Below are 18,593 nucleotides of genomic sequence, written 5' to 3'. Positions count from 1 at the left end.
CCTTGGAAGAATTGGTGATACTTTTCCATCTAATACCTTTTATTTATAAATAGAAACTTGAAGAAACAGAAGGTCAATAACCATAGAACACAAGTTCTAGTCTCCAAAAAAAAAAAAAAAATTAATTAGCCATCTTAGCTGGGTAAGATTTCTCTCTTTTGAAAGTTTTTCTAAAACTATGCAGGTCTCTCTAGGTCAAGCAGGTTCTAATTATGTTATTCTGCAAATGGCCATTGGTTAGAGCCCTCCCCTCTATGTGTCCAGCAAGCTCAATAGTCCAGCACACTCACACATCTAAACGCCCCTCAGCTGGCCTACTAAAGACATGATTATAGAAACTTTTAGGCCTCCTTGTGTCTCTCCAGTTTCCTTGCCCCTAACATGCTTAAAATGAGCTAGACAATATTAGTATTTGAGTCTCATAGGTCCTAGCCTTATTATCTATCCCCACTTGGATTCAGAGTTGGCGTTAACCCACTTTTGGGCTCTTTCCTGCATCCTCACCTAGGGTACCTGGCTCTCAGGAAACCCAAAGTGGCTTCAGGCGAGTCTTCTCTCCAGTACCCCACCTGGAGGGCAAGCACAAGTCTTCCTTGGAAGAGGTGATTCTCCAGAGCTAATTAACAGCCCCCTGGCAAATAAGCATATTCTAGGAAAATAGCAGGCAGGGCCTGCAGCTTCCCATCTAGAGTAGGGACCTTAAGAAGTCAAAAGAACCACCAGGCTAGAAAACCTCTTTCTCATACAAATGGGAAAGAGACAAGGGATGACGTGGGTCCTCCTGCAGAAAAGTGCTCAGATGAAGGGGTCTGTAGATGTCCCAAAGGGAGACCAGTCCTCCTTCTTGCCACTTCTCCTAGCCTTACCCAATTATATAGGAAGGTTATTTACTTAAGTTCTAAAGGGCTATGGGAACAAGGCTTCTCTTGAGTTGGTTTGTCCAGTATCATTATCCAATACTCAGGTTTCCATGACATAATGCACTAAAGACTGGAGATGGCTCCATGGTTGATCTTCCAGAGGAGTTGCATTCAATTCCTAACACCCACATGGTGGCCCACAGCCATCTGTAATTACAGTTCCGTGGAGTCTAACACACTATTCTGATCTCCTGGAGCACGTGCATGTACATAGTACACAAACATACATGCCAGGCAAAGTATTCATATACATATAAAATAAAAATAAAAAGTTAATTAAAAATAAATATCAGAGCATATGATATTCAACTTTAGAATCCTATACTAATGGGGAGGAAAACAGTCCTAAACCTACAAAGTCATTGACCAATCTCTGGGGGATAGTGGTTCTCAGTGGGGCCATTTTGCTCCATCTCCTCTAGAGAACTGAGCAATGGCTAGAGATTTTGGGTTTTCTAATCTCACAAATGGGAATGTGCCACTGGCATCTAGTAGGTGAGGACGATGGACTCCTGATAATGCCATAGGGCACAGGGAGGCACCCACTATAAGAATTATCCTGTCCTGTGTCAGGATTCAGAAACCCCACCCTAGAGCTATATTATAGCTAAAGCACAAGCCCCTTGCAGGCAGAAAGCAGCTTTTATGCTTCTTTTATAAGCATATTCTAGGAAAATAGCAGGGGTGAGTTAAATGGGTCAGTCCTATTTGTTTCAACTTGATTAAATCTCAGAAAACACACACACACACACACACACACACACACACACACACACACACACACACACACTTTCTCTCCTAGAGATTTTCTTTACATTGCTTTCTGTTCCTGGGAAAATGTTTGGATTCCTTAGCTCTCATTCACTTCCAAAGGAAATTCTGAATATAATAGACACTAGTTGTAAACAGCCTACATGGGAAAGTCTGCAAGAACTGAACCTAAATCATCGTCATGTGCTTAAACAGGCTCCCACTATGAACTTGAAACTGCATGTTAGCCAGATCTGCCCTAGGCTATTTGTGAGAGGCCCTTGTGAATCCAGGCCCCTGGGGGGGGGGGGGCAGCGAAGCCTCCTAGGGGTCACTTCTTCGTGCTAACTCAGGAAGTAGCCTTGGCTGCCTGTGTTTTGGAGAATGAGGAAGGGGAGTACTTTTGGCCAAGTTTCTATAATCAGTGTCTTAAGTGAACAAATTTGCCTTGAATGGCCACAGATTCTCCAAGGAGAAAGCTGAGTCTAGCCTCACAGAAGCAGCAGCTCTGACCAAACCGTGCAGGAGGGTCTGTGGCAAAGCTGCATTTGAGCTTTGATCTTGACGTCTGAAGCCAGGAATTAGTTTTCAAGCTTCTGTCTAGCTAGAGCCTTCTCAATCTACTCCAGCCAGATCTTGCAGGATCTACCAAAGCACTCAGCTACAAAACTGCCTGGTATGGTCCATCTACAAGCAGCTACTTAGACCTGAGCCCATCTAGGAAGATGGCTAATTAGAGCCAATGCCACAGTCCGTCGGTACAAGTGGGGGTTACTTTTAGTTGTCATAGTCAAATTCCTGTATGGTTTCTTCTGATCCTCTGTAACCGCCCCCAAACTCTGACCCTGCAATGTAAAGTTAGGATTGGAAGTCATTAGTATCCATATTTAATATCTTGGCACTGAAAGGATGTCAGAGCAAGCCTCCAGCCCAACATTCCTGTGACCAAGGAAACCCAGGCCAAAGAATGGCATGTTTTGCTCATGTCATACAGTCTGGAGAAAACAAAGCGAGGCCTTAAATGGAGGTCTCCCAACTTCAGGGGAGGCATATATTACCTCTGTTCCAAGAATATATACAGACTACCTCAGAAAACAGCTCTTACAGCCCTTCAGCCATAAGCAAAACCTTGCCTGGTCTGTGTGGACAATGGTCCTCATCTCCAGGCTTTAAAATTTAAAGAGTGAAGCAGTACCACACCAGGTATAGTGACTCGTGCCTATAACTGCAACCTCTTGAGAGGCTGAGGCAAGAGAGCCACAAGGTGAAGGCCAGTTTGGACTTTCATAGTGAGTTGGGAGCAGCCTGGATACACGAGACCTTATCTCAAGAATACAGAAAACCAAAGCAGTGTTTGTTCAGCCCTAAGTACTTCATAGTCCACTAAGAAGCATGGGAAAGGAGAATGTTGTGCCCAGAGCAGAGTGCAAATGAAAACATCCCAGGCATCCAAGTCATTCCCTAGGAAAAAAAAAGTTGGTTGTCACTGTCTTAAACATTCTCAGGTTATAGAAAGGGCCACCCTGTTCCCAGATTGTGCTCCAGACTCAGGAACTGGAGAGAAGGGGAGTGACCTGAAGTGAGTGGTGTCTGGAAAGCAGAACATGAGACACTAATCTTCAGGCATGAGGGTAACCCACGGAGATAGCCTACAGACACAATGCTGGCCATGTCGATGGGTCAGTCCAGAAGGGCAGATTTCTAATACCTTCTGGCAAGGGCTTTGAAACAGTCTTCATTGGCTCATGTCTAAGCTGAGCAGGTGACAGTTATAATCTCATATAATTAAGCAACAACAAGTATGAGGTGAGATGAGGGCATGGCTCCTCTAACAGGTGAGCCTATGGATTGCTTTAAAATATGAACATCTGGTCCTAGTGATCCATGAGGAGATGATGGGGGCACTTCTGCAGCTTTGCACTGCTTCTGGCCATCCAAGATCCCCACGTTTGGGGAAGCTTAAGAAGGAGTGGTGAGAAAGTAACCTCAGAGGTTTGAAGATGGGTGTGGATGGCAACAGTTCTCTGTATCCCCTGCCCCCACCGGCCACCCTTTCAGTGTTCTGATGGAGGCTCTGAGCAAGTGAAATGTTAATTTTCTCCTAGTAGTTACACTCATAGACTTAGAAGGAATAATGAGTCCCTAGCAGTTGACATAGATGAAACTATTAAGCTTTATTCAACTTGGGATGTGTTTATTAATGCAAGCTCAAGATTAGATTAAAAAAAAAAAAAAGAGGCTGTGAACCAGAGCACTTTTGTGCCTAATGGGTCCTGCTGCTGCTGCATTAGATTCTGAGCTGCTGTGATGGTAGACATGGGTTATATCCTTGATCTTATAAAGGAGAATATATGGATGTATGTGGTGTAGTATGAGTATTGCGAGGCTGAGGGCAGGGTATATGTAAGATGCAAGAGAATCTAGGGTAGGAAGTTTAGAAGTCTCTCCTCATACAAAGGATTCCACATGTTTTAGGATAGGGAATCATTCTTAGAGCAGAGAGGTCCCCCAAAACATCTCATCTCCACCTGTGGGTGACTCCCAGACTTAAGAGCTCTGGTCCATGTACTTCAAGATCACGGTCAGAACTTCTCTCCAAGGTCTTGAGGACATGGAGAACACTGAAGGGAGACTACAGTAGCCCATACACCAAAGCTCTTGGATGTGCTCTGGTTCCTTGGCAGCCAGGGGACACAGCCAGTCTCCAAAGGACACTGCTTCCTTGGTAGGAAACAGACGTCTGGTAGCACATTGCTCCTCCCTTCTCCCAGCACCTTCCTCACCTTGTCGGAAGGAGATATATACCAGCCTCTCATCGAACTTCTGGACCTGCCGGAAGTTGTTGACCATTTCTCTGGGGGTAGGATCATCCATGTGTGTGAAATACAGAGCTGTCTCCAAAGCCAGCAGCTGAGGAGGAAAGTGGAAACAGGTCTCATGAGCAGATCATGCTCGCCGGACTGGCCTACTGGAACCCTCTGAATCAGCCCAGGAGGTGCTTGGCAGAAAGTATTTGAAAACAAAGGGAAAGCCAGAGAAGGACTTATCCATTCTGAGCATCTCACTAGGTACTGCTGGTTTGGGCTGGGTGTTTTCCTGCTGTCAAGGTTCCTAATGACCCCAGAATGCTCCCCCAAGTGAAAGCTTAAGAGAAGGGGGGCTCCTTAAACGTCTCACCAAGACCACATTCTTTTCATGTCCCTGAATTGGAATCCAACTCTTAAAGCAGTCAGGGATAGGGGTGGGCTTGTTTCTATGGTCAAATCAAAATGAAAAGACAGAGGGAAGAGACCCTCTGGTGATCTGGCTGCTGGCTCCCTGGCATTTTCACACCCCGGTGAATATGATATGATCTGTTTCTATGGCAGCTCCTGGGTTGGCTAGTGCTGCTTCCCCACACAGTTCACCTCTGATTCAGCTCATCCCCTCTCCTGTCCACCCACCGGCTGCCATTTATCAAGGTTTTGCAGGGCAGAAGCTCATAGTAAAGAGCAGCTGTTTGACAGTGAGGGCTGGCTAGGATGGCTTGGGTGGGTGATGCTATCAGCACCGTCTACCTCCTCTGCACTCTTCTTCGTGCTTTCAGGTTGTGGGGTAGCAGGATGAGCAGTGACTCAGCTCACAAGTCAGGTGATCCTGAGAACTTCTAACCCTGCCTTCCAACGTGAGCAGCTTAGAGATGGTAGCTAATGACATGGCTCCCCAGCTTGCACAGCTGGATTGTGAGCTTAGAGGCAGTGAGCCTCTTACCACTGCAACCCCACTGCCTATGTGTGACCTTTATTCTGCCCCACCAAAGGAGCCAGGCTCTCTCCTACAAGGACAGCAAATGCCAGCCAACCACCGAGGGATATATTAGCAAACCCAGCCTTGCAGCTCTCTTTAAAGAACTGTGGGAAGCGTGCTCATTTTCCTAGCTCCATGTTTAGCTCCTCTGAAAGCTTAGTCTGTAAATTCTACAGCATTTCAGTAGCAGGCCCAATCTGGAGAGGTTCTGAGAAGCCACTAATGGAACTCTGAGGAAATCAAGTCTTTGATTAGAACAGCTTATGGCAGGGAATAAGGTGCCGGACAGGTTGTTACCTGCTCCTGGGAAATCTGCACAGGGTTTCGGAAAACTGTCCAGAGCACGGTAGGGTAGCAAGGAGGTGTGGTCAGGGACCCTTCGTAGCGGTAATACTCGCCAGGGCTCTCGGGCAGAAGTTCTTCAATGTTGAAACCAGGGATGAGCACTTGTTGGCCTGGAGAGACATACTGGGTGTGAGGGGCCCTTATTCTTATGCTCTTATACTTAAAGTGACACAGGTATGACCACATCCTGTGTGACAATGAATGAATAAGTAGCCAAGCACCCCTCACCTTTATACTTAACATGTTGAAGATGACTGAAGATCTTGTCATATGACGGATTGACGGAGCCTATCTGCAACAGAGATCAGGCAGGTTGGGCTGGGACAAAATAAGATAGGCTCAGCCCGCACTGACAGCTGCCGGCAGACGGCTGGGCTGGACACCTTCCCTGAGGATCTGCCTTACAAAGAAAATTCTGGCCCATCACCAGGTTGTTGAAAGTTAGTATAGTGTTCTTGACCTTTGGCATCAAACGATAGCCCATTTTAGCTTAAGACACCAGGTTTGAGTGTCCCCGTATAAAAGGTGTGTTCCCAGTTATCTGACTACAACCAGTAGTTAATAGACTACAACCAGTCCATTTAACCTGAAACTTAAAAGAACGTTGAGTTTACAAAAGCCAAGCCAAATAAATAAGTACATTGGGAAATTGGGAGTATGTTACCTCTTGGGGGAAAACAAAGCAAGCTGATTGGAAGTCATTCTTTTCTTAACTCCCCACCCCCACCATGTTTTTGAGATAAAAAATTTTATATGTAGCCCATGCTGACCCCAAACTCTCAGTAGTCCTGCCTTGACCTCTAACCTGCTGGGATGACAGGCATGCCAGGCTCAACTCTCGTTTCCCCGAGATTCAATAATTCATTCTAGAGTGGAGTTTGGATGCTAGGCGTTGTATCTGCGAGGGATACATCTGATGGTGCAGCATGGATCCCTATACCCCACAAGCCCTCCCCAGCCAGGTGGTCCCATACCATGCAACAGGGCTAGAGATGGTGGCTCACGTTTCTAACGTCATGAAAGACATGTATTCTTCAGCTGCCTAGATACAGAGAAAGCTTCCTCTGAGAAAAGAGAGAGAAGCCTTAGGAGGAACACACCCTGCTCTAGAGGCAGTGCCAGGCCAGCCAGGAGCAGCTCACTGCAGACGGATGTGCGCAGAACGCATGCCTAGCCCTGATACGGTCTCTGCGACAGACTTTATGTAAGAAGCCCTTTAAACACATCATACCTCAATAAGAACAGCAAGGACAGCAAGCCCTTCTGTCTTGTCACTGGCGGTGCTGAAGTCAGGGTACAGGTCTGAGTTATAATGGACAATGTGCAGCTGCAATAGGAGACAAGGTACCCATGAGGGAGCAAGCGACTCACAGGAACCTTTTGTTTCTGCAGAAGACTTGAACCAACCAGAAAAATGGACATCTGTCTCTCCCCTCCCCCAAAAGAACTCATGCCCTACCCTCACCATCCCTCCCCAGTTCCCTCTTTTCCCCCAGTCCTCTCGAACCTGCAAACCTGGGCACATTCTATCTTATTCATTGGACCCCTCTTGTCTGATAAGGCACCTGGAAAGTAGCATGCAGTAGGATGAACGAGTGGGTGGGTGGATGGATGAATGAATGGGTGGGTGGATGGGTGGATAGATGGATGGGTGGATGGGTGGGTGGGTGGGTGGATGGATGGATGGATGGATGGATGGATGGGTGGGTGGATGCATGGGTGGATGCATGGGTGGATGGGTGAGTGGGTGGATGGATGGGTGGATGCATGGGTGGATGGGTGAGTGGGTGGATGGATGGGTGGATGCATAGGTGGATGGGTGAGTGGGTGGATGGATGGGTGGATGCATGGGTGGATGGGTGAGTGGGTGGATGGATGGGTGGATGGATGGGTGGGTGGGTGGAAGGATGGGTGGATGCGTAGGTGGATGGATGGATCTTTGTATTACTGTGAAAACGCTTGGGTACTTTGGAACTCTTCTCCCTTCAGTTTTTCTTTTTTTCCTTGAGCCCGGGGCCAAGTGGTCTCCTATAATTTGGTATCTTTGTAGTTGATGTGGAAGCAGTAGGGGTGGGGAAGGAGACCAGTTGCCAGCTACAACTTAATCATAATTGATAATGCACAAAACACTGGTGTTTATCCCTCAGGCAGACAAAATTGTAGCATGACTTTTATCAGCTTAGGTTTGTTTGTTTGCTTGTTTTTGTTTTTTGAGACAAGGTTTCCCTGTGTAGCTTTGAATGTTCTGGGACTCACTTTGTAGACCAGGCTAGCCTCTGACTTGAAGAGATCTGCCTGTCTCTGCCTCCAGAGTGCTGGGATTAAAAGGGTTCACCATCATTGACTGGCCTTATCAGCCAGATTTTAAGATTTTTTTTTTCAATCTTCTCAAAATAAGATTCTAAACATTGGCATTCTTAATCAGATTAGAAACTAATTATTAAGGTAAAGAGCAACTTTCGAGAAGTCATAGATTCAGAAAACCTAAGCATGTATTATGACTATTTTTACTATAAATTCTGGTGATGTTTAAATCTGACTTTTAATCCTGAAGATAGTACCACCTACCCTTCAGAAGACTTTGTAGTAGATAGCTCTAAATACATACATGTGCATTTTTATCCCATGCACCGGAAATTATTACATATCGAGATTTGATCTGGATTTCTTTTTTTCTTAGCCACTCATCTTTAAAGGAATTCCCTCTTTAAAGGAAATTCAGCATTAGGTCTATTTTCAAGGCCATTATGAGGCCTTTGCTGTTTTCCACTTCACTTTATTTTTTTATGTGTATGGATGTTTGCCCACACCTGTCTTTCTGTGTACCACGTGCATGCCTGGTTCCAATGGAAGTCAGAAGAGGGCACTGGTTGGAGCTACAGATGCTTCTGAACTGCCAGGTGAGGGCTGGGAATTGAACCAGGGTTGTTTTGGGGGTGCTAGGCAGATCTTACTGTCTAGCGTAAGCTGGCCTTAGGTTTGAAGTCCTTCTGCCTCAGCCTCTTGAGTGCTAGGATTACAGAATACAGCACCACACCTGACCTTCATGTTATTTCTTCTAAGTGATCTTTGGTTCAGGCCTCCTTAGGCACTCTAGCTTCACTATCTTTCCATATAGAGGAGGGCTTTGTACCACACAGCTCACACCAGCTTGGAATGGTTTGGAAAACAGTAGATGTGACTGTGGTATCTGAGGAGGCCAGAAGGCATCAAACCCCTGGAGTTAGAGTTACAGGTAACTGTGAGCTCCCAACATGGATTCTGGGAATCAAACTCAGGTTGTCTGTAAGAGCAGTGTGCTCTCTTAATTGCTGAACCATCTCTCCAGCACCCTGCAAATATTTTTAAATGCACAAACTCTCCAAGCCTACATCCTAGCTGCCACTTTGTTCTCCCAGGGGGAAGCAGAAGCCTCAACATTGCAATTAACTTGCAAGAAATTGCAGTTCTTGAGCTCCAAGGAAGGAAGGGTCTGCTCCGAAATGTGTGCGCCTCCAGTCATACCATTCTACTGGGCCAGAATCACAGCCCCTCCACACTTGTAACAGACCTATAATTAGCTTGAGACGTTAAGCAGTTCAGCAGTTGGGAACGGAGGAGAGAATAGTTATATCATTACTTACCACGGGATCTGCTGGCTGATCAGCAGCATTCATCTCTTCCTATTTATTCCCTGTATGCACTCAGAGCCACATCTCCAACTTAGACCTTGGCGTGGAAGAACTCAGGACCCCTCACCATCCCATCCTATCACCTGCCTGTGGTACAGCAGAAACATTCTGCCTCTCATTCTCTTTTAGCATTTTAGGTTAGAATCTCAAGGTGGCACGACACAGTGCTGCACCCACATCCCAAACCACTTTCAGATAATCTTTAATCATCGTGATACCCTCCACAGCTTAATGCCAGTCACCCCTTAATCTACGGCAAACTGCAAGAGTGGGCCTGGGTCAGTGTCCTCGTGTTCCCAAGTCCAGTGATGTGGGACAGGCATTTGTAAGCAAGCATGATGTGTGAAGATCGAGAAGCCTGGAGGATCAGACATGATTAAGCAATGAGCTGCAGCAGCCAGGCAAGTTGTGAGGTCTTCATCCACACAAAACAGGGGGATGTCTAGATGCATCCCACCATGCCATCTGCAAGGTCAGCCTTCTCAGCAGCATCATACGGTAAAAGAAACAGGCAAACTCAGCACGGTCCAGCAAAGGAAGGGACAAGGATCTCAATATGTATAGGGCAGTGAGAGCTTCCTGTGCTGCAGACAGAAGAGTGGAGACCAAGACTATGAAGGCTGCTCTATCCCAGGGGCCATGGAAGCGGGGGGGACACAGTTCCAGGTCCTCTCTACTATATTGGCCATTCACTCACCTCAGCAGCAAAATGCTTCCCACTCACGGTGTGTTCAGAGCCATGAGGGTCATTGCGGTTCCCCCAGTGCAAATGCAGCTGCTCCGCTCGGTATTGGTGAGGTTGGAGGCCCTGGATGTACATGTCTGAGTTCAGATTCAGTCTCACTGTGAGGAACGGAGAAGCAGCCTTCAGAGCTCTGACCAGATCAACCCTGCTAGAAAGCAGGCCCACAGGCAGCCACTGCACAGGCACAGGTGGCTGCAGGAACAAGGAGCAGAGCAGAGCGATGATGCCTGCAGGTGAGGCATCTGCCTGCCCTCTTCCTCTACTGCAACTCTGGTGGCACCAACACCTTCACATGTTTTCCTGCAAAGCACCAACTCTAAGCCAATGACAGATGTTCCTTTCCTTATCCATGTATCGGGCTCCTGTCTGATACTAGAACCTTCAGTGAAGAACTTTTCAAATTGGAGAATTACAATGGCAATTGCTGTTTAAGAAGCACTTACTGTACAACAGATGCTGAGGTACCCAATCTGTAGTATATCAACAGGTCCTCTGATAAACCCAATCTATAGACTGGGCATACCAATAGGTCCCTCTTCCAAATGACAACTCAAGGTAGTTAAAATTCATACCCAGTCTGATGACTCATTAGCATCTGTGATGGCTAATCTTGATTGTCAACATCTGGAACCAATAAAAATGTAAGCAATTGAGCACTCTTGTGAGGATATTCTTGGTTGGATTATTAGATTGGAGACTTCACCCTAAACCTGGGTCATGTGTGCGTGTGTGTATGTGTGTGTGTGTGTGTGTGTGTGTGTGTGTGTGTGTGTGTGTGTGTAGTCAAGTCATGACTCAAATCCATTCTGTCTGACTCTCAGCGACTGAATTGCTGGTGCGCTGGTGCCTTGAATAGTTTGTGATAACCCAGAATTCACCCTGGAAGCTTAGCCAATGAGCCATTAGGATCAAACCTATCTGCTCCCTCTCCCTCCCACAAGAGACATAGTTTTGAGATGTGCTGCCCACAAAGAATCACTGGAGCCAGGGCTTCCAACTACCCCTCTTCCCCCCTAGTAGATAGTTGGTCAGGCATGTCTTACAGCCTCTTCCTAGCCCCTTCTCCTGGGTGCTTCAGAGGAGCACCTCCTGGCCAGATGTCCAGGGAGTCAAAGGAGATTCAGACGTGCCTCTCCCTTACCCGAATGGCCATCGTTGGTCAGGTTCAACAGCTTTTCAACAGACACGTTGTAACCTTGGAACTGGAGGGGTGTGAGGCTGGCATCATATTGAAGGATGTCACTATGTAGGTCTATTGGGGACTGCTGGAGGCCCCCACACGATGGGTACTTCTTGGACCAGTTCTTTTCCCCAGCAGGTCCTAGGAGAGACTCAAGGTCAGTTTTCCACAAGGAATTTTCTTTATCTTCTAATCTCTGCTTGTACAATGGTTCCTTATTATCTTTCCACAGACAACTGCACTATTCAGTGAGAGGCAAGTGTCTATACTGCCTGCCCCTGGCATGCTTATGGACCTCATCTAAGAGTGGGGAGAGTCAGAAGAAATAATACCTTTGCTCATTGTAACTGCTATGAGGAAGAAGAGTCAGTCCTAGTCTTAGAGGTAAGCTATTCAAGACCTGGAGATAGCAGCTTGCAGAATCAGGCCTAGCAAATACCTCAAAACCATCTGCCATTAAAAAAGTGCTGTGGAGGATGAAAGAGTAGTGTAGCTCAGGACAGAAACTACAGCCCACCCAACCTCCACTTTATCCCATGTTGACAACCTCCCTACATGAAAACTAGTGAGATCCAACAGTATACCATCTGATTGCTGAACATCTATTATGATCCAGGAATTACTATAGGTCTTGAGGCCCCCAGGTTGAACACTAGGGGACATTATCCTAGTGGGGAAAATTTGATGAATCTTCTGAACTGCGTCAGGTTGGTTGAATTGGTATCTGACTGACCATAGCTCATGTATGCCTTTGTGGTTGATCAATTCAGTGTGAGGTTCCTGATAGGGAACCCTGGGGATACAGACTCCTGATATCTACATGTAGAGTGCATGATGCAATCACAAAAAGGGATGACTGAAAAACATTGAGTAATGATAGGCCAGAGACCACAAAGCCAAACATAGCAGGGTTTTAACTGGAGGGAAGCCTGGTAATACTGCAATTGAACTATTGTAATAAAATTGACAAGTCCTCAGTGAGGAGAAACAGGCTTAAAACTAAAAAGCATCAAGGCTCATGCTCCTTGCTAAATATGGGCTAGCAGATGCTCCTCTGTGAATGGAAACAAACATCCTCTAGTCAGATAAACCAGTGGTTCTCAGCCTACAGGACGAGGCACCTTTAGGGTCACCTAAGACCATCAGAAAACATAGATTTTTTTTTTAACATTACCATTCATAACAGTAGCAAAATTACAGTTATGAAGTAGCAATGAAACTAATTTTATGATCGAGGGATCACCACAACACGAGGAACTCTACTGAAGGGTTTCAGCATTAGGAAGGTTGAGAACCACTGAAAACTATGCTTACTCCCACAGGGAAAAATCTTGAAAGAATGTAAATCTGCGTTTAAAAGATTATCTCCCATGGAAATTAAATGGATTTTCAGGCTACCAGCAGACATTTCCCTAAAAGACCTGAGATCCTGGGAGCCTATAAGGAGGAAATTGTCGAAACTGTGTCCTGTGTAGACTCTATTAAAAGTTAAAGCCACATTAGGATTTGAGGACAAGAAAAATAAGTATATTGTAAGTATATCAAAGAAAGCAGAGAGCAAGACTGCAGCACCAACTGTCTCACTACCTTGGGGAGTGGCCCTAGCCAGGTCACATTCCCTACTGAAGCTGCCACCAACCTAGGTAGAAATATGGCAGTGTTGGACACTGTATTCTGGAAGGTCCTTCTGGCTCCTGAGATCCAAGATGTAAGCACCTTCCCCCTCGGCACCAGGCAAGTTGGAACAGCTCGCGGAGCATGTTCATGTCCAAGCAACTCCAGTGCATCTGCTAAGGTGCCCAGTGAGAAGCACCTTCAGAAGTGAAGGCACAGGATGCTGGTGTCCCTGCGCTGGCTGGGGTGTAGACACCTGGCCTCTGGCCTCTGTCATTAGCACCAGTCACAAGCCCGTATGGCAGCAGGGTCTAAAAAGAACCCTTTCCGTCCCTCCCCCTTCTTTCACCATCAGCAGCATGGTTTGCTTCTTTTAGTAGTTTTGATCCTTTGAAAAATCTATAACGTAGACACAGCCAAAGGGAGGAGTTGAAAGTATCTTGTAAATGAAATACTGAGATGAATGAAGTGCCCTAAGGTAGACTAAGGCTTAATATCAGTTACCCGGTGTGGATTCCGAAGCTTTGGTGCCTTCTCTCTGGGTGTTTCTCTGGGAGATTTTGTGCATCTGTCTCCTCCTCTCCCCCACATTCTCACTCATCCCCACATTTCCTACAGTGCCTGGCACAAGTCAGGCCCTCACATGTTCACTAATTCTCCCACCTGTTTCCGGCTTATTTTTCTCTAAGGGTACTTGATTACCCGTTTGAAGTCCCCACATGCTGTTTATCCCTTCAAAGAAGAATTAGAGCCAGTTATGCTGGTACATATCCAGAACCTTAGTGCTGCTTCATTTTTCCTCCCCCGCTGTGTGTGCGCGTGTGTGTGTGTGTGTGTGTGTGTGCGTGTGTGTGTGTGTGTGTGCACGTGTGTGCAGGTGCATACATAGTCAAGGTTGGCTGGCCTGTGAGCTTCTGGGGAGATCCTTCCTCTGCCTTCCATCTCAGGATAGAAGTGCTGGGATTACAGATGTGTGCTACCATATCATGCTCTTTCCATAGGTCCCAGGATGTGAACTTGGGTCCTCAGGCTTTCATAGTTAACACATTTACTCACTGGGCCATCTTGTTGGTCTTCTGCAATCCTAGTACTTGTGAGGTGAATGCAAGAGGATCGAGAACCCAAAGCCTTCCCTGGCTACATAGTGAGTTTGAGACTAGCTTGGCTAAATGAGACCCTGTCTTTAAAAAGAAAAAAAAATGAATATTTGAAAATGAGCTCACTTGTTCAGGTTCAGAATCTCTCTTCAAAGCTCTCAAGTTCATCCGTGTGAGGGCAGGGTCTGGATGGCCCGGCCTGCTTGCTAAGAAGGAAACCTGCTTCCCATCTTATACAGAGGGATGTGGCCTGGTAAATGTGAATTCATAGAGGTCACAGACACCACCACCACCACATTATGGCTCTTCCACAGCTGGGGACACTATCATACAGCCTCATGACTTCCTGGATTGAGAGAGATACCTGGTAGGTATCTACCCAACCAATATCAAATATGACAGTAGAGACTCTGCCACTGTCCTCCAGTTTCTGTCTAGCCCATGTGACTTGCAGCCACAGTAATCCTGGAAGGGTCACTGAAGGCTATAATTTCTCAACAGAATCTCAGCTTTCACAATCTTTTTTTTTTTTTTTTAAACCTGAGACAATGTCTCGTGTGTCTCAGGCTGACCTTGTACCTCTGGTCCTCTGCCCCTATCTCTCCAGGGCTGGGATTACAGGCATGCACCATCATGCCCAGTTTATGTGGTATTATGGATCAATCATTCTACCAACAGAGCTACACACCCAGCACTAGCTTTCAGACTCTTGCCAAGTGCTCTTTGCCAGACAGCCTGTGCCTTACAAAGCAGCTCCTCTAAACACTTGCCTTTGCTTTGGGTTTCCATGGTACCTCTCCCACTGGTGGGCCTTCCATGCCCATCTTCCACCCCTTGATCATGAAGGAGACCATTATATCCCAAAGCTTGTTTGCCACAAGTAAAAGCAAGGCACTTGTTTCTTTTTAGTTCATGAATTTCCCTCCTGGTGGCAAAAGAGTGGACAGATCTTTGTTTTGAAATATATTGCGGCACAGCTCAAAATGTCTCTTAGGACTTCTGACTGGGAATTGTAAGGCTCAGGGGACAGGACCCACATTATCTGAGGGTGTAGGGAAATTATCAAATATATCCAACAGGAGAGACAGATAAGCAAGGTGAACTCCACATCACCCAGCTGTGAAGCTGTGACAGTTTATGAGTGACAACCAGTCTTGTTTCACCTTCACCGTTTGCCTAACTCTGAAGCAAACTGTGTTGATCTCATCTGCACGTGTCTCAGTAAGCTTTTCTAAACCATGAGATCTCAAAGCAAAAGCTCAATACCACTGTTGACCCTGCAGAGTTAGAATTTAATATTACCAAATCCAACCAGCATTCAGTTTTACAACCAGATCATTATTTTTTTTTTTAAGGAAGCAAAGTTGGGGATTATGAAGAAACGGTGCTAACGGATTTATGTGTGGGTGTTAGGGGACAGAGAAGGGCAGTTCGGGAAAGGGCGGATTGGATACAGGTGCACACTTCCAGAGTGACTTGTATTTAAGCGGCTTAATATCAGTCCCAGATACAACATTGGTGGCTTCTGAAGTTATGTTGTTCTAAGGGTTTCTAGGAGATTTTCTTTCTTCTTTCAGTAAATATGATCATTAGGTGAGTTCTAAAAGTATTGGGTATTATTAAGCTGATAGGATGAAACCCAGAGGTCATGAGAGACTATGTAGTCATTCCGAGGTCTAAGTAACAAAGTCCAGACATGTTTTCACCATAAGCAGGGTTCATACTCATGCTTATAAGATTCTTGTAAGAAAGCATATAAGAAAGTTACAGCTGGGAAGGGGTAAGGTTGAAGCCAAAGGTCATGAGCCAGTGAGATTGCTCTGTGGGGAAAGAGCTTCATGCACAAGGCTGATGACCTGAGCTCGATTCCTGGAGCCACGTAAAGATGGAAGCAGAACTGACTACAGTTTCCTGTGTGCCCAACCCCACCCCCACACACCCACACATCATATACCACATGATAATTTTTTTAAATCCAAAAGTCATATATGCTTAGGCTTTAAGGGTAATCTATTGCCTTTTTAAGTTTTATATTTTGTACATGTATGTACATCTGCTTGTGCATGTGTGCATGAACACATGCATGCCATTCCGTGCATGTGGAGCCAGTTCTCTCCTGCCACCATATGGGTCCTAGGGACTACACTCAGGTCAGTGGGCTTGTTAGTGAGTGCCTTTACCCACTGAGCCATCTCACTAGTTCTTCATTGCTTCTTAGTATTCTCTTAAATTATTGTTGTTATTATCATCATTATTAAGATTCTCATTATTATTTGCAGTCCTGGTGATTAAACCTATGGCCACATGCATGCAAGTGAGGTTTACTTACAACTGAGTTACAGCCCTTAGCCTCTGCTATTTTATCCTTATTTAAAGACATCTACTCAGGTAAAACTAGGGTTTTTGACTGTACAGAATAAAGTAATTTCAGTATGAGTCAGGATGAAGCAAAGTTGGAGTTGACAATGAAACAGTTTTTTTGTTTGTTTGTTCGTTTTTGTTTTGTTTTGTTTTTTCGAGATAGGGTTTCTCTGTGGAGCCCTGGCTGTCCTGGAACTCACTCTGTAGACCAGGCTGGCCTTGAACTCAGAAATCTACCTGCCTCTGCCTCCCAAGTGCTGGGATTAAAGGCGTGCACCACCACTGCCCCGTAAAGGAACAGTTTTAACAGATAATTGAAGCATAAATGTCAGGAGGAGGGGAAGGAGACTTAGGGAGAGGATGCATATATCCCAGATGTTGGTGCAGACTTCTTGGGAGAGTTACAAGTTTATAAGGTTTTGTTTGTTTATAAAATTTTAGTATTCAGTAAGGTCCACACCTGGCAGCAATCATGATAGGCCTAGATCACAGTTTGGTTGTTTAGTGTCTTGTCAGAGAACACCTGGGCCTCACTCCTCCAACATTCAAAAGCTCAGCCAAGTGAGCCCTGCATCCTCTGCCCTCAGCTGAGTCACAACTTCCCATGGCCATCTCCTCCATCTCAGGCTAGACCCTCACCATGCCATCCTGCAGGGGCCCTCCACAAGCTGCCCAGTCTCTACCTTCCTTGTCACACTGCCAGGTTCCCTTTCCTGCTGTAATCAGAATAGTCCCATTCTCCAGCTGTAACCAGACCTATCTAGTGGTGGCCTTGCTTCTGTGGCCTGGTCCTTCTAAATACTCCCTTATCCCCAACATGCCCTCCCCATTCCCCACTAAGAAAAACAGAAACTAGCTGCATTTCCACATTTTTAAAATACCCCAGCTTGTCCAGGTTTTCAAAGCCCTTGTTTTTTCCAGGACTACCTTTCTTTCTCCTGTATGCAACCATCCTTCCCTGATCTTTTTTTCCCATCTGCGTTGAAGTATATTCGAGTCTCTCCATTAAGGAACAGAACACCTTGCTTGTAACCCCCTTCTTTTCTCATCCTTTTTGGGCTGAATTTCTAAAATGAGCTTAAGAGACCCTTTCCTGTATGATTTATAACTACCATTACATGTTCACAGGAAATGGCTTTCAAAGGTCTGAGACTCTGAAGAGACCTGTAGTATGGAGATAGCCTCAGGCTACTCAGGTGCAGAAGGGGTTGAGTCACTGCCCTTGTGGGAACCTCTAAGCTGAGGAGTTCCGCCATAGAAAAACAGACACTGGCTTTGGCAAAATTTAAACTGGGCTTTGAGACATCGATGAGCTTTGAAAAGGTGAAGTTTTTCAGCACAGGACATTTGTGACGTTTGTGGGCACAGCATTTTCAGAAGTTGGAAAAGGAGACCTGACTGGGAGTCAGAAAGTGGGAAGGAACAAGTTCCAGCCTGTAAGATCAGAATTCATCCTGGGCTGAAGAAGGCACCCAGTCGGGGATTGCTGTGTCCTGCAGACCAGAACACAGCAGCCTATCTGAAAAAGGTACCTAGATAATGAAAACCCCAACCAGATATTCTGAGATTCTGTAGGCTGCAAACGTGATGGGAGAGGAGGAGGATCAGCTATGGGAAATGGCAGTCCAAATGCCTGGCGCTCTGAGAGGGACCCAAGCAGAGCAAGCCAGTCATCCTAAAAACAAAGGTGTGATTTCTAACCTTGTACTCATCCCTAGCTTTTTTTTTTTTTTTTAAATAGTGTATCTTTGCTTTCTTGTCCTTTGTTTCGTTTTGTTTGTTTTATTTGAGACAGGGTCTCACTAATCTTGGCTGTCCTAGAAGTCAAAATTTATACCAGGCTGGTCTCAAACTTGGACCAGGCCTCCAGTGTCTGACTCCAGAGCTGGGTTCATAGCCACGCACACCCACATTCAACTCGTGTGTCTCATTTTGAATTTTAATTATAGAAAACTTTAAGCATTAACAAAAGTAAAGACACATAGTATGGGCTGGAGATGAAGCAAGATGGGAGATGGTTTGCTTCAGTCCTCAGCACTGCACAGATCCAGGCATGATTACATGCCTGTAATATCAGGACTCAGAAGGTAAAACAAGAGTTCAAGGCCAGCCTAGGTTACATGA

General features: G+C 45.8%; 1 protein-coding gene across 4 annotated transcripts in view; it reads right to left on the bottom strand.

The window, feature by feature from the left end:
- Ca12 (carbonic anhydrase 12) overlaps positions 1 to 18,593 on the bottom strand; it is a 55,408-nt gene that overhangs the window by 9,057 nt on the left and 27,758 nt on the right. For all 4 annotated transcript variants that reach the window (XM_031343909.1, XM_031343911.1, XM_031343910.1 and 1 more), the window contains 6 exons: positions 11,359 to 11,538; positions 10,170 to 10,315; positions 7,033 to 7,128; positions 6,030 to 6,093; positions 5,754 to 5,911; positions 4,454 to 4,580 (listed from right to left, as the gene is read on the bottom strand). In XM_031343909.1, coding sequence (XP_031199769.1) covers positions 4,454 to 4,580; positions 5,754 to 5,911; positions 6,030 to 6,093; positions 7,033 to 7,128; positions 10,170 to 10,315; positions 11,359 to 11,538 — 771 coding nt within the window. The remainder of the gene's footprint in view (positions 1 to 4,453; positions 4,581 to 5,753; positions 5,912 to 6,029; positions 6,094 to 7,032; positions 7,129 to 10,169; positions 10,316 to 11,358; positions 11,539 to 18,593) is intronic.

The sequence above is a fragment of the Mastomys coucha genome, unplaced genomic scaffold (assembly GCF_008632895.1).
Source record: "Mastomys coucha isolate ucsf_1 unplaced genomic scaffold, UCSF_Mcou_1 pScaffold23, whole genome shotgun sequence".
NCBI classification, from domain to species: Eukaryota; Metazoa; Chordata; class Mammalia; order Rodentia; family Muridae; genus Mastomys; species Mastomys coucha.
The sequence above is the reverse complement of the archived record's forward strand: the minus strand, read 5'-3'. Positions and strand labels throughout refer to the sequence as shown.